This window comes from Botryllus schlosseri, chromosome 9 (genome assembly GCF_051294905.1).
Source record: "Botryllus schlosseri isolate E-star chromosome 9, Bs_hap1, whole genome shotgun sequence".
Classification (NCBI taxonomy): domain Eukaryota; kingdom Metazoa; phylum Chordata; class Ascidiacea; order Stolidobranchia; family Styelidae; genus Botryllus; species Botryllus schlosseri.
Genome location: NC_137244.1, coordinates 19,045,198 through 19,058,365, shown reverse-complemented (window position 1 = coordinate 19,058,365; position 13,168 = coordinate 19,045,198). Strand labels below are relative to the sequence as shown.

At 40.4% G+C, this 13,168-nt stretch overlaps 1 protein-coding gene across 2 annotated transcripts; it reads left to right on the top strand.

The window, feature by feature from the left end:
* Positions 1–621: 621 nt before the first annotated feature.
* LOC145446079 (neuronal acetylcholine receptor subunit beta-4-like) lies at positions 622–12,174 on the top strand. Of its 2 annotated transcripts, none has more exons than XM_080324264.1 (11): positions 622–848; positions 1,028–1,105; positions 1,179–1,333; positions 6,568–6,680; positions 6,765–6,878; positions 7,063–7,266; positions 7,331–7,487; positions 7,549–7,685; positions 11,450–11,535; positions 11,626–11,823; positions 11,886–12,174. In XM_080324264.1, the coding sequence occupies exons 1-11, from the start codon at positions 723–725 to the stop codon at positions 12,045–12,047; spliced, it is 1,530 nt and encodes a 509-aa protein (XP_080180390.1). In that variant the 5' UTR covers positions 622–722; the 3' UTR covers positions 12,048–12,174. The 2 variants fall into 2 exon arrangements, with proteins under 2 accessions (XP_080180390.1, XP_080180389.1); XM_080324263.1 differs by having other exon boundaries at positions 629–848; positions 6,568–6,676; positions 6,761–6,878.
* Positions 12,175–13,168: the final 994 nt, after the last annotated feature.

Below are 13,168 nucleotides of genomic sequence, written 5' to 3'. Positions count from 1 at the left end.
ATAATAAATCTCATCTAAAATAATTAGAATATAAACGCCGGTACATTTCCACACATCAAAAGTAGAATATCACTCGAGAGGTTGCGAAAGTATGGAAAAAGTATCAAATATGGTATGAAGCAATGTTGCTATATGGAATGGAAAATTGTCAAGTATGGTATGAAACGATTGGGCGCGTATGGAAAATTCCCATTTCATTCCATACAATATCATGCCCTGTTTGCGAGTGCGCTCTTTCATCTGGTCTTTTAATGGGATTTTTTTTGTCGCCGTAAGAACAGCGACGCGGGGGAAGAGGAGCCCAGATTAACCCCGATGGCCTGGGCGCTAGGCGCTTATCGTCACCACTACCCTATCTCCCCCGCTAAGGATGCACTGCCCGGGAATCGAACCAGAGCCGCAAGAATCGGAATCATGTGTGATACCACTGATACCACAGGGATATCTAGAAACTACTAGAAGTTCTAGATATCCCTGGTGATACCACAACACCAGCAGTGCTCGCAGTAATCATCGTATAGATTAGAATGTAGTACGAGATTTTCGTAATCATTAGCACATTATCATTAACAGGATACTTCATTGTGTTGACAGGTGTTGGCTTAGTTGAACTTTGAAAGAAGGTCACACGATGAAAAATATGGTCGATGATCTCGCCCCGCTGTTGTCTCCAGAGGCCGAGATAAATCTAACTATAGAAGCAGTTCGCATTTTTGGCTTGTATGATGGTGAAAGAGAGTCTTATCAAGCTGCTATCCATTTTCGCTTTGATACGAAGCTCTATACAGCGTTTAGAAAGTGACGAGGCTCGTTTGACAAGAGGTTTGCTACATGGATACAACAAGGAGGTCGGTGTTGAATCATACACGTTAGTATAGTTTCATAACAACTAATTTGACTGTATCAAAGATGATGCGCCTTGATACTTGAAAAGTAGACCCCTAGTTTCAACCTTTATATCAAACAGGCCGATCTTATCAGGAGGCTCATCAAATCACATGTTACGCCTTCTCTGTTATTGCATTAGATTCGGCCATATACGGATTTGGAAGGAAATAGAACCGTCGTCGGATTGGGAATGACTCTGTCTCAGATTATCAGCGTGGTAGGTTGTCAGGCGTTGAAAACCGTATCGGACCGATGCATCGGATAGACGGGATCTTTGAACTGTTTTGCAGAATGAAAAAGAACAGGAATTGGCGACCTCCGTTTATATGACGCACCAATGGACCGACCCGCGGCTATCGTGGAAAGAGTCCTCATACGGCGGCATTGCCATCCATCGATTTTTAGCCGATGACATATGGACGCCGAGAGTTATTCTGCAGAATAGGTGAATCAACGCATTTACACCAAATCAGTTTGAAACACATTTAATCCAAAAAATTGCCCGTAGGGATATATTTTCACCAATAAACTAAGATAACGTCGATATTATGGTTATTGCTATCAGTGGTGAGGGTAATGCAGTGAAAAACCAGACGTGGTCAGTAACGAGGTACTTCTACATTTTCGGAGTACTCAATTAAATTTTGTGTTCTTGCACTGCATACTTAAGCGGTTATGTTTTTTTATCTAGTTCCAATACTACCTGAACAGTTTTCAAGGCAAAAGTAATTATTTTTCAGACTTTGGATTTTTTGAAGTATAAATTATTGTTATTGGTACATGTTTCCGTCGTATTTATGAGTGGAATTGTCATAACGATTGAGTGAAATAGCCCCGCGGTATATCTCTGTAACTGAATACATTCACGAAGAATGCGGCTATTTGAAGTGTCATTAGTAAGGCAGTTTTTTTTTACCTAAAAAACGGAAGATTTTGACCTATAAAATCAAAATGTTGACATATTTTGATCATAAAAAACTTTAGTTTGACCAAATTTGGACCAAACGTATGCAAATTAGGTGTTTTCGCACATAATGAGAGAATTGTACTACTTATCTTCATTTCTGGTTGGTACTGCCTGTCCTTACGAAGTAGTTCGGCCTGAAAAAAGTTTTTGACTCAAAAACTGACAAATATTTTCAGAAAAAAACTTGATTTTAACGAAATCTGGCCCTATGAAGAATTCCAGTAGTTACATCACCTATGATGGTAGAGATAATCAAAATCCGTTGTAGTACAACGAAAGATACTTTCCTACATTCTCCGGTAGAAAAGGTCTGTCCTTACTAAGTAACTTGCCAAGAATGGAGAAAGAGCAGTCTTTAGCAGATGTTGGCTGACAACACTGAAGTTGTGCGTGCATACACTGCTGGTGTCACACCATGTTGCTTTATTCTGACAATGGTGTTCACATCACAATTTTTCATCATGCGCTTCTTGATATAAGAACCATGCAATGCCCACGCAGTCTTGCTTCAGTTAGCATTTTGCGGTACGTTGAGCCATGGCCTACTAAAAACACGGCCTTACAGTCTGCCTATTGACCTGAAAATTAAGAGGCCAGCTCCGAAACAGTGTAAATCTCACGGTTATACCTACGCAGATGGTAAGTAGCGCGCAAGTCAAAACCACAAGTGGATTCTGACCAGGATTTATTGTGTTAAGATGATGGAATATCGTTTTAACACGAAAACAATCATTTAGTCCCAAAAGAGCTGCTAGTCAGGTGGATAACCCACTGATATCACTGCAAAAACTCGTGCGGATGAATACAGTTATAGTTGTTGTTGAAGAAGTCAAGACATTTGCAGTTGTGCGGGTTGCGCCGTGTGTTGCTGTTCGTCGCATTGCAGTTGTTTCTTTCGCTGTCTAGAGTATATTCACGAGCTAAGGGTCAGTATTATCATTTGATAGGTTAGTTGGCAATCAGGTTACTGTTCCTCGACAGTGTCAGCGGTTCAAGTTGACGCGAAGAACGTCGTGTTCAAACGGCTCCATTGTAGTATCATAATCTGCTTTCTCGCAAACATAGTCTTGGATACGGTAGTCTATTTGACGAATTGTATGACTGGTAGCTTTGGTTCTAAGACATTTATGATGACGAAGGCATGTTCATTGTAACTGTTTCTATAGAATTTCATTAATTGTTGCAAGGCTTGGATATGGTGCTGTGTCGGAATACTATTTTAAAGTGATATATAGGCTAATTTGTTGATATTCATTTTCTAGTGTAGTTAATAGGCGATGGTTCTTGAGTGCTGCGTGGTTGGGTGTACTTTTGGATATACTACTGTGAAATCTGCCAAAGTCTGAAGCAGGGGATCAGCATGTTATGTACTATGATGAGCTATGTTTGGAAGGCTTTCCAAAAATCAAGAATGCCATGAAAATTGACGTCAATTGAGGGTGCAGATGCAACATAATGGGATACCTGTGCCTTTACCAACATGGTTCCGCACAAGCAAGAATACTCTGCTCAAAAGGAAATGCGAGCTACTAAACTTCCCAAGCTATTTGGTTAGTCTAACTGATCCGGGTCCTGAAGTAGATATTTTGGAGGAGCTGCGTAATCTAAGATACCACAAGGCTGGAAATACTCTGGCATCATCTAGCACTATGATCCGGTACTGCTTGCTTTTACGTTCTATTTCTTGCCAAGCGTACAAGACACTTTTGGAAATGTTCCCTATGCCATCTTTGAGCTGTTTGCGAACAAGACCAAAGGGACTGTTGATTTGACTAAGGATGTCGTGATGGTGGATGAAATGTATCTGCAAAAATTGTGCAATATCATGGTGGCAAATGTTATGGTGCTGATGAAGACGGAAATATTTGCCAAGGCGTTATAGTGATAATGATCAATAGACTTGAAAAATCGCTTCCTTTAGTCCTACAAATTTAACCAGAAACACCAGTTTAAGGTGCCTCGTTAACGCAAAAGCTGTCTGATCTCGGATCTAGGATTTAATGCGAGAGGTATTGCTTCCGACAACCACAGCACCAACGTTCGTGCTTTCAATATACTGTCATCACAGTTAGGATCAAACTCCGAGTGGTTCATCAGTCATCCAAGTTGCAAGACAAAAATCTATCTATTTTATGACAACGTTCATTTGGTGCAGAACCTTCGCAACAATCTACTGAATGCTAGGAGATTTTCCTTTCCATCATTATATATCAAAGGTGGCGATATATCCATAATTAGCCCTGCTGGTTAGATTGCATTGCAATTGGAGTGTAATTTGCGAATGGCACTACATCCTGGCCACAACAAGCAGAACGTCAACCTGGCACTGGCTATCTTTGATGAAAAAACCATAGCAGCTTGCTCCAAATACCTTCCAGATAAGGCGGATACCTATTGCTTCCTCATAGTTATACATATGTGGTGGAGTGTTGGAAACAGCAAGCAGAGGTACTTCCCTAATAGTCTTGGTAATGCTGTCATTCTACGGACTGCACCGAGTGTAGCTTATCCCTCACGACTGATGAAACCGAAGAGGAATATGATGAATATTTCAGTTTGGTGGATAGGCCTAGGGGACGGTTGACTGTACCTTTCGCAGTTCTAGATTCGGCTAATCAGCTCATATCTAACCGTGGCACTGTTCCTCTGCTCTGTGCAGCATTATGTGTGTTGAAAGTTGTGTTAGGTAAATCCCAAATTGGTTGTAATGCACATAGTGAAAATAGTACAAATGTCGCGTTCAAAAAAATTGTGAACATTTTTTACAATAGGCTAGTGAGCAAAAATTTGCGAATTCCTCACTAAGGGAATTTCGCCAATTTAAAGAGGCAAAGGCAAAAGAAGTGATTGTCCTGTAAGGCTGTGATATTTGTTTCCTAAGGCTCTAATTCAAGAGTTTCTCCACCCATTTTTCATTGATTATACAAATATCGTTCCTAATTTTTTCGTTATATATTGCTGCAATATACTATTTTTTACATACATTGTGCACCGGCGTGTTAGTAGAGTACCAAAGACAGGTAGCATTATGACAATATCGCATTTTCTGACCAATTGAGTGCACAGCTGGTAAGGGTTGGAAAGTAGACTTTAGGCCTCTTAATTTTCAGGTCAATAGGCAGACTGTGAGGCCGTGTTTTTAGTAGGCCATGGTTGAGCATAACACCATGTCAACCTATTTGTTTCATTTGAATGTATATGACAATGGGACGTCTACAACGGTAGGCCTATAAAGTAGGCTACTAACTGTAAAATGCCAAATGATAAGTTCCCCGACAGTGCAAAATCTACGATACAAACGAAATGCAGGTTGTAAAAAATTTTTGACTTTGTTTACAATTTCGACATTTTTTGACCTAACGCTACAATTTTGACCTAATTTTGACTTTTTTTACATGTCAAAAAGCATTGCCCTATAGTCAGTAGTCATTTTTTGTTAGTCGCTAATAGCCATATTGCAATTGCGAATGCAGCTCCGATCAATTGCTAAAGATTTGCGCTTCTACTTTTTGAGATTATACTTACTTGAGGACTTTCATACCTTCCATTTTCACTTCCGCACTTGAAGCACGTTCGAGAAGTGTTGTAAATTGCTACTTCTAATTTTAATTCAGTAGAAACTTCCGTTACTTGTATACTGCCACTCGAATAACGCCATCGACTGTACCACGACAGTGAGCACACAATACATAGAAACATGAGACGACATGTAACATAAAATGGGCCATACATGTAACCTACACCCCATCACACGTATAGACCGTTACCAGTGTCATAACTATCCCACTACAAACGGCTGGTATATTGTAGTATAACTAGGGTTGGATTCAAAACAGAATCAATTTAAAACAGACATGTTTAAAACAAGGCCATTGTTTAAAACGTGTTTTTTAAGACATGACGTCACGAATAATCAGTTGTGACGTCATATTGGATTGACATTGATAATTGTAGATACAGGGTAAATCTAGCTACCTTGGTTGTTGAACCAACTATTTCAGTGGTTCTCAAACTTCTTTAGGCACGCCCCCCTTTATGACAGTGAAAATTTTCGCGCGCCCCATATTGCGATATCACAAAATATCAAAAACAACAACTAGAATGAAGCAATCCCAGTGGATAGTTTGATGGCATGGAAGGTTATGGTTGTTGATGAGATAGTTGTCGGATATGAAATTCGGGCTATACACAGAGAAATAACTTGGAGATAGAGGTAAATCGCGCGGAACGAGAAAAAATCTTCAGTTGACTGTGGCTTCACGCCCCCTTCAGATGCATTCACGCCCCCCAGTTTGAAAACCATCATCATCATCATCATTGGTTTATTAGCAATTTTATCAGTTCAATACACCACGAAAATGCGATACAACTAAACTATTTTAGGGGTTCCTACTATCCCATATCGTATATGTCGACTTTGTCGGGTGGTAATCCTCCGGAGGCTCATACATCATGTTTTTAGAAAGTATTTACATAATTATGGCATAATTTTACAACTTGAGCGAAAAAATTGTTTTTTTAAAGGCTTTTGTTTAAAACACTGTTTAAAACATGTTTTAAACAAAGTGTTTTAAGACACCGTTTGTTTTAAATGCAACCCTAAGTATAACCGGTCTTGGCGGTCAAGTTAAAGATAACTGTTAGCCCATGTAGATGTCAACAAGTCGCCAAACAACATGTCGTCTACTACGACTATCCTTATGCTGTTTCAGCAAAGACGGCGAATTCGACGTATCTCTTCGCGTCGAAACGTTGGTCAGTAGTAACGGGGTTGTGGAATGGCTTCCCCCTGCTTTATACAAAAGCTCGTGCCAAGTTGAGGCAAGTATCCCGCTATTATCCTTCCGGTGCATATGATACATATTGCGGACGTCGGACACGTGACGAGATGATATTGTATTTCAGGTAGCCCTGTTCCCATTTGACTGGCAAAATTGCACCATGAGTTTTCAGCTCACATCGTACGATAAATCTGAAATCGAGCTGACGTTAGTAGGGGATGAAATTTTCGTGGATTGTAATTGTAAGTAGTTTGCATTAATTATAGCTACCATGAAATTATTTGGTATCTGCGACATAAAATAAAGGATATACCATATTCGTACCACGTAAACTATGTAATAATCGAAATATATCCAATATCCGCAGTTAAAAAATATTAGTAAGTAGGCCTATCCTTTTTCAATCTTAACAGGTTTTGTTCGCAGCTTTTCAGCCAAACGGAGAATGGGACCTGATCCAGAGGCCTGTCAAATTAATATCGCACGTCCGCGATGACTTGACTTATCAAAATGTGGAATTCTATTTCATCATACAGCGAAGACCTCAATTTTATGTTATGAATCTCATCGTTCCTTGCGTTCTGCTCACTTTTATTTCGTGTTTCGTTTTCTTTTTGCCTGCTGTTTCGTGTAAGTATTCCGCAAAGTAGCCTACCATCAGTCATAGTAAAATCTATAGGACGCTCCATCGCAGGTGAAAAAATGACGTTGTCGATATCTGTCTTGCTCGGTGAAACTGTTTTCCTTTTTCTTATCGCGCAACGAATGCCTGAAACATCGCTGTCTGTTCCCCTGATTGCGGGATATCTCCTTTTCACCATGTGCCTTGTCATCGCAAGCGTGGTGTTCAGGTAAGCTCGGGTACAGTTGACGGAAAATATAAGTAATCCAGAATTTCTCTCTTATATTTAGCGTTATTGTTTGTAACATCCACTACCGTTCATGCACCACTCATGTCATGCCCGCTTGGCTACGTATAGTATTTGTAGACTACTTGGCTCGCTATCTTAAAGTGGAAAGGCCTGGAGCAGAAGCTGAAAATCAAGAAAGTATGTGTATTAGGGCTCTTCAAAAATGATTTTTTCTCAAATCGTACTGGCTACTTGATAAAATTGTTAGGTTACCTCATTTAAGCCTACACACAACATTTGGTTCAATTCCAGCCAGTAACCGCTTTGCTACAGGAGAAGTAAGTTTCAATTTATTATATAAAGATATCTAATAAAAATTTGAAAATTTTTTGTTCACCCCATGAAAGTGTTAGGCTGTCTATAGAAACGATGCTCACCAAATTTGGTTCAATTCCAGCCAGTGGAAGCGGAGTTATTGCCGTCGAAAAATTTGGATTTGAATAAAATAGTATTTACGGTGAGCACAACTATAATAAATAAGCAAAAATTCGGTCACCGTAAATACTATTTCTCGTTTCTATAGACAGCCTAACACTTTCATGGGGTGAACAGAAAATTTTCAAATTTTTTAATATATATTTTTATTTAATAAATTGAAACTTTCTTCTCCTGTAGCAAAGCGGTTACTGGCTGGAATTGAACCAAATTTTGTGTGTAGGCTTAAATTAGGTAACCTAACAATTTTATCAAGTAGCCAGCACGATTTGAAAAAAAAGTCATCTTTGAATAGCCCTAATGTGTATGTGTATCGTATAGCCTGCAGAGTGTCTGATGCAGTGGTTCCCAACCTTTTTTGGTGTCGGAGCCGCATTGCAAATTTCAGAGTACGTTTAGAGCCGCACGAATACACTCATTAGGTACAACAAAAATATTAAGGAAGGAAATCACGTACCAACGAATAGCAACACTAACACGAAAAAAACCAATTGTGCAACTTGGCAGTGGCTTTGAGCTTCAAGAAGTGTGTCAAAGCGAGGTGTCATTGCAGTGAATGCAGTAGCGGCTTGAGGTGGTCACTGGTCAATCGATTGCGATATTGATTTTTGATTCCGACCAGTTTGCTAAAAAGTGCTTAACATACATAAGTTGATCACAATAGTGAATCGTTTTCTGGGCATTGGTTATCAAGTTGGGATACTTTGCCTCTGGAACTTGACTCAAAAATTCAAGCAAGTCTTCACTTTTAAATATAGTTGCTTGTGCTCGATATCTGACTGCATGTCTAGCAACTTGAAAATTACTATGGTCGGAGGCCACATTATATGCAATAGGATTTGAAAACATTTTCATCATGGGCAAGAAAACATTCATCCCGTCAATGCGGCGGTTGAACTCATCAATAAATTTGCTGATAAGCCTATTGTATGCATCAAATGATCCATTGGTTTGACGATCAGACACCGTTGGAAAATGTGTTGTAACACCACCTGCACTTAAGTCTGGCGGTGAGCTGGCTTAAATTTGAGTGTCGATCCGAACGCATTTGAGCGTGAGTATTTGGGCGTGAGAACGAAGTCGTTGCTGAGTAGAGAATCGCGAATCGACCACATCAGATGAATTGGTCCCCACCCTTAATTATAAACTCCGGACTCCAAGCTAACCAATCGTAATTTTTTAATATGAATTTGATTTTTTTTGTTATGAATTGATTTTTTAATATTTTGTGGGATTTTCAAACGTCAATGGGAGCCGCATGTAGGCTAGAAGGGAGCCGCGGTTGGGAATCACTGGTCTAATGGTTGTACGGTCCAAGCGTCCATCTGTACATCTATACAAAGCGCTTTATCTGTCATTTGTAGTTCTAAAATTTAAAATCGAGGTCATGCTGTGACCGTGACCTATATAAATATTCACTCATTAAATTGTGAAGTATATGGACATGAATCAGAAACGAACAGTGATCTATAATCGCTAGACCAGTGGTTCCCAACCTGTGGTACGCGTACCACTAGTGGTAAGCGAAGGTCTTCCAGGTGGTACGCGAGTACATTCTGTTTTCTTCGACCGAAGGGAGTAATTAGTTCAGTATAGGTTGATTTTGAGTTTTCTGAATCCGTCGTCTCACGCTATTCCCCAGCTGCGAATTTTCCCTTATACGTGGGAATGCGAGCAAGGATTTTCATCCCTGATGACTATCAAGTCGCAGAGACGAAACCGATTTGTTGCGACCATACATGACTTTCGAGGGGCTGTAAAGAAACGTATGCCACGCATCGACAAGCTAGTGAAAAATAAACAAATGCAGCCATCGCATTAAATAAATTAACTTTTGCTGTGTGTTTTTATTTCATTATGTTGTTCTTCTTGTCACTGGTGGTGAAAAAACCAATTGCATACATCCCATCAACCCTGGCTGATAATGCCTAGTTCAGGGGTATCAAACTCAAATTGCATCGCGGGTCGGATCGAAGTCATGAAATCGCTCGCGGGTCGGACCAGTAAACGGAATCCAAAATGTTGCCTCGTGTCATTGCTTCTCGATGGAATCAAGCATATATAGATAATACACGGACCGTAGGGGTTTCATTCTAGCGAGTCGCAACACCAATATTTGCGAGCAATGAAATTGGCGAATTACGATGTTTGTCCGGTTGAATACAGTTAAGAACCGCTAAAACAATGACATTACCGGCGATACAAGTAGTCATATTTCAGTCCTCCCTTTGCTTTAGTCCAGGGGTGGCCAACCTGCGGCCGTAAGAGGGAATTTGTGCGGCCGTAGACACGCAATTCGATTAGTATATGTTGGCGGCCGTCGACATGCAATTCGAATTTACGAATTGACTCCCGATTTCTTGGAAGATTTTAATTAATCTTGGAATTTTCTTCGCGCTACGCGCGATTCAATGCAACTACACTTTTCGATTTTAACATAGTAGCACCCTTTGCAATCAGAGCCCCACAATACAGATGCGAAGATCAGTGAAAATGATGCGCCTCACATGAAAATATCAGCTCGGAGTCGGGTGCTCTTCACTATTCTAACAATCCTGATGAGAGGTCAAGAAATACCAGCATGCTACAAAGTGACTAAGACCAATTGGCCCACTGAAGATGCATCATATTTTATAACTTGCTTTACATTTTCGAAAACACCCCAACATCAACTCTATACCAGTGAATCTGATCACACAGGATGAGAAAGGATAAATTTTGATGGTAATATGTAAAACTACTAATATCAATGACGAAATTCATTGGTGAATGTGAATTTTTTTGGCTTGGCGCGACTATGAGCATTTCCTTACTTAACATTACCAGTGACCACTCGCGATTTTGGTGCTCATAGTGAGTCTATCATTAAATAGATTAGTCCGGAGTTCACCAGAAATGGACATAGACACTTTAACCTGGGTATTTGGCGTCCTATGCTCGTTCATTACGACTATGCCCTGGAATGTGGCCTTAGACTACACGAGTCGTCGAAATGCGACCGTGAATGGCAAAAAGGTTGGCCATCCCTGCGTTAGTCATAATCTGGCGTTAGCCCTGCGTGTGCGTTGTGATGAATACAAGATGTTTAACTGTCAACGCGGACGTTGTAATTTGGTTTATTAATGTGGATGTGATGGATAATATAATCTTTTTTCAATGTACTCAGAATTTCTATGCGGGCCGGGTAAAATCGTCTGGCGGGCCGGATCCGGCCCACGGGCCGTATGTTTGACATCCCTGGCTTAGTTTAATAGAATTTATTATACCTCGCATAGGCCAAATACGTGAGTATGACGTCATAAATGGCGCAAACGCGCGTAACTTAAATAGGTGGTACGCGAGCACTACATAAAACCTCAAAATGGTACGTGGGTGGAAAAAGGTTGGGAACCACTGCGCTAGACATTCGTTTTTAACTACCGTTATGTATGTTCGTTCATTGTTCGTATTATCTCTTCCCTTTGCAGAACGCACTAAACCCCGCTGCAGCCTTGGTGAGATGAGGGAACGCATTCCATTACAATCCGGCAGCGAAATGCTATTCAACAAGCAGGTCAGTTTATGTCTGATTGTCTATACTGGAAAAACTATCAGTCCGTAATACAGCCATAGCGTATAATTATCGTGTCCTGTACTTTTCCAGGCTTCGAAATACGGTTTCAGGCAAAGGCGCGTAATACGTAGAGACGGATATGTCGACGCGGTTGTATTGTCCGACAGAAGACCAGCGATTGCTTTAATACCGACTCCAGTGAAACCGCTGTCACCTCGTTTGAAAGAAATGGTGAAGAATATATCTTACCTTTCATCATCTATACGTCGAGACCAAGAAGAGGATCAAGTACGACCACGCACGTTCACAATCAGTTGCGAAATTTTATCTGCTGTGTTCGTTCCTTTCAGTCGGCGGATGAGTGGGCGTACGTGGCTCTGGTGTTGGACAGGCTTCTGTTCTGGGTTTATCTCGCGGTTTTTGTTTTCGGGACCATGGGGTTCTTTATGAAAACCAAAACTGCTTATTATCCCGCCGTTCAAGGCTCTTTACAAACATGTAAAACTGAATGATTATCATAATCACATATATAACACGATATGAATTTGACATTTGTTTCTTTGAATTCTGAGTTATTGTGAAACCTGGTCGTTTTGTCTCTAGCAATATGAATATTGGGCTAATTCTGCGGTAAATGTATTCCCTGTGTTTGTACAATGTATATGTGACAACTTCACAAGAATGGTATAGAAGGGATTTGATTGGTCATTTCGAAAGCGAGTGGCGCAGTTCGTTAAGAACCAGCGTGAAGCGCACCTATGGCGGTGGTTGGAATCCCGGTTGAGACCTTCGACGTGTCAAGGTATTATCTGGAGTCCTCATCGCTAACCTCACTGCCATAGCAGTGTCTCAATAAAGCTCAGTTACACGGGCGCATGAAAGCGAGAGTGACTGCCAGAGATGAGCGGATTTGAAATTTCTATGTCCTAATCCAATCCAAATCCGAACCTTCAAATCCTAATCCATAACTTTTTCATATTCAAGTCCATGCCCAATCCTAATCCGATTCCTACTGGAAATTCAGAAAAAATACTAATTTATGCAATGGAGGGATTCGAAAATTTTCTTTCACAACCAACGATTCACTTGATTCAAGATAACTTAGTAACCATAAGTACATTAATAACTGATCCGAATAAAGTTTGTCGCCATTCGCCACACGACATCTCAATCTCCCAGAAAATAGGTAAATCGAATCCTAATCCTAATCCGTTCTGAAAAAAATGTCTAATCCAAATCCAATCCAAATCCGACAAAATTTCACTAATCCTGTTTTTTCAAAACCTAATCCTAATCCATGCTCAATTGCTCATTGCTCATCTCTGGTGACTGCTGGTTCTGGTGAATGGATGCGTGGCTGACAGTTTTCCGTATAGGAGTACCAACGTCAAAAACGCTGATGAACATTACTAATACCTTCAATGTCATGGCGCAAATAACCTGATTAGGCGATTAACGCCACAATTGTGCAATAAAAAGAAAACATGCGATTACGCTCCTAATTTAGCCATCGAATATTGTAAATAGAGTTCTGCTTGAGGTGAGTATCTTACAGTTATCGGCTTTTGAAATTTTGTGTGGACGCCCAACAGTTCACAAAACTTGAAGGGGTAGTGTAACGACCAAAACGTAC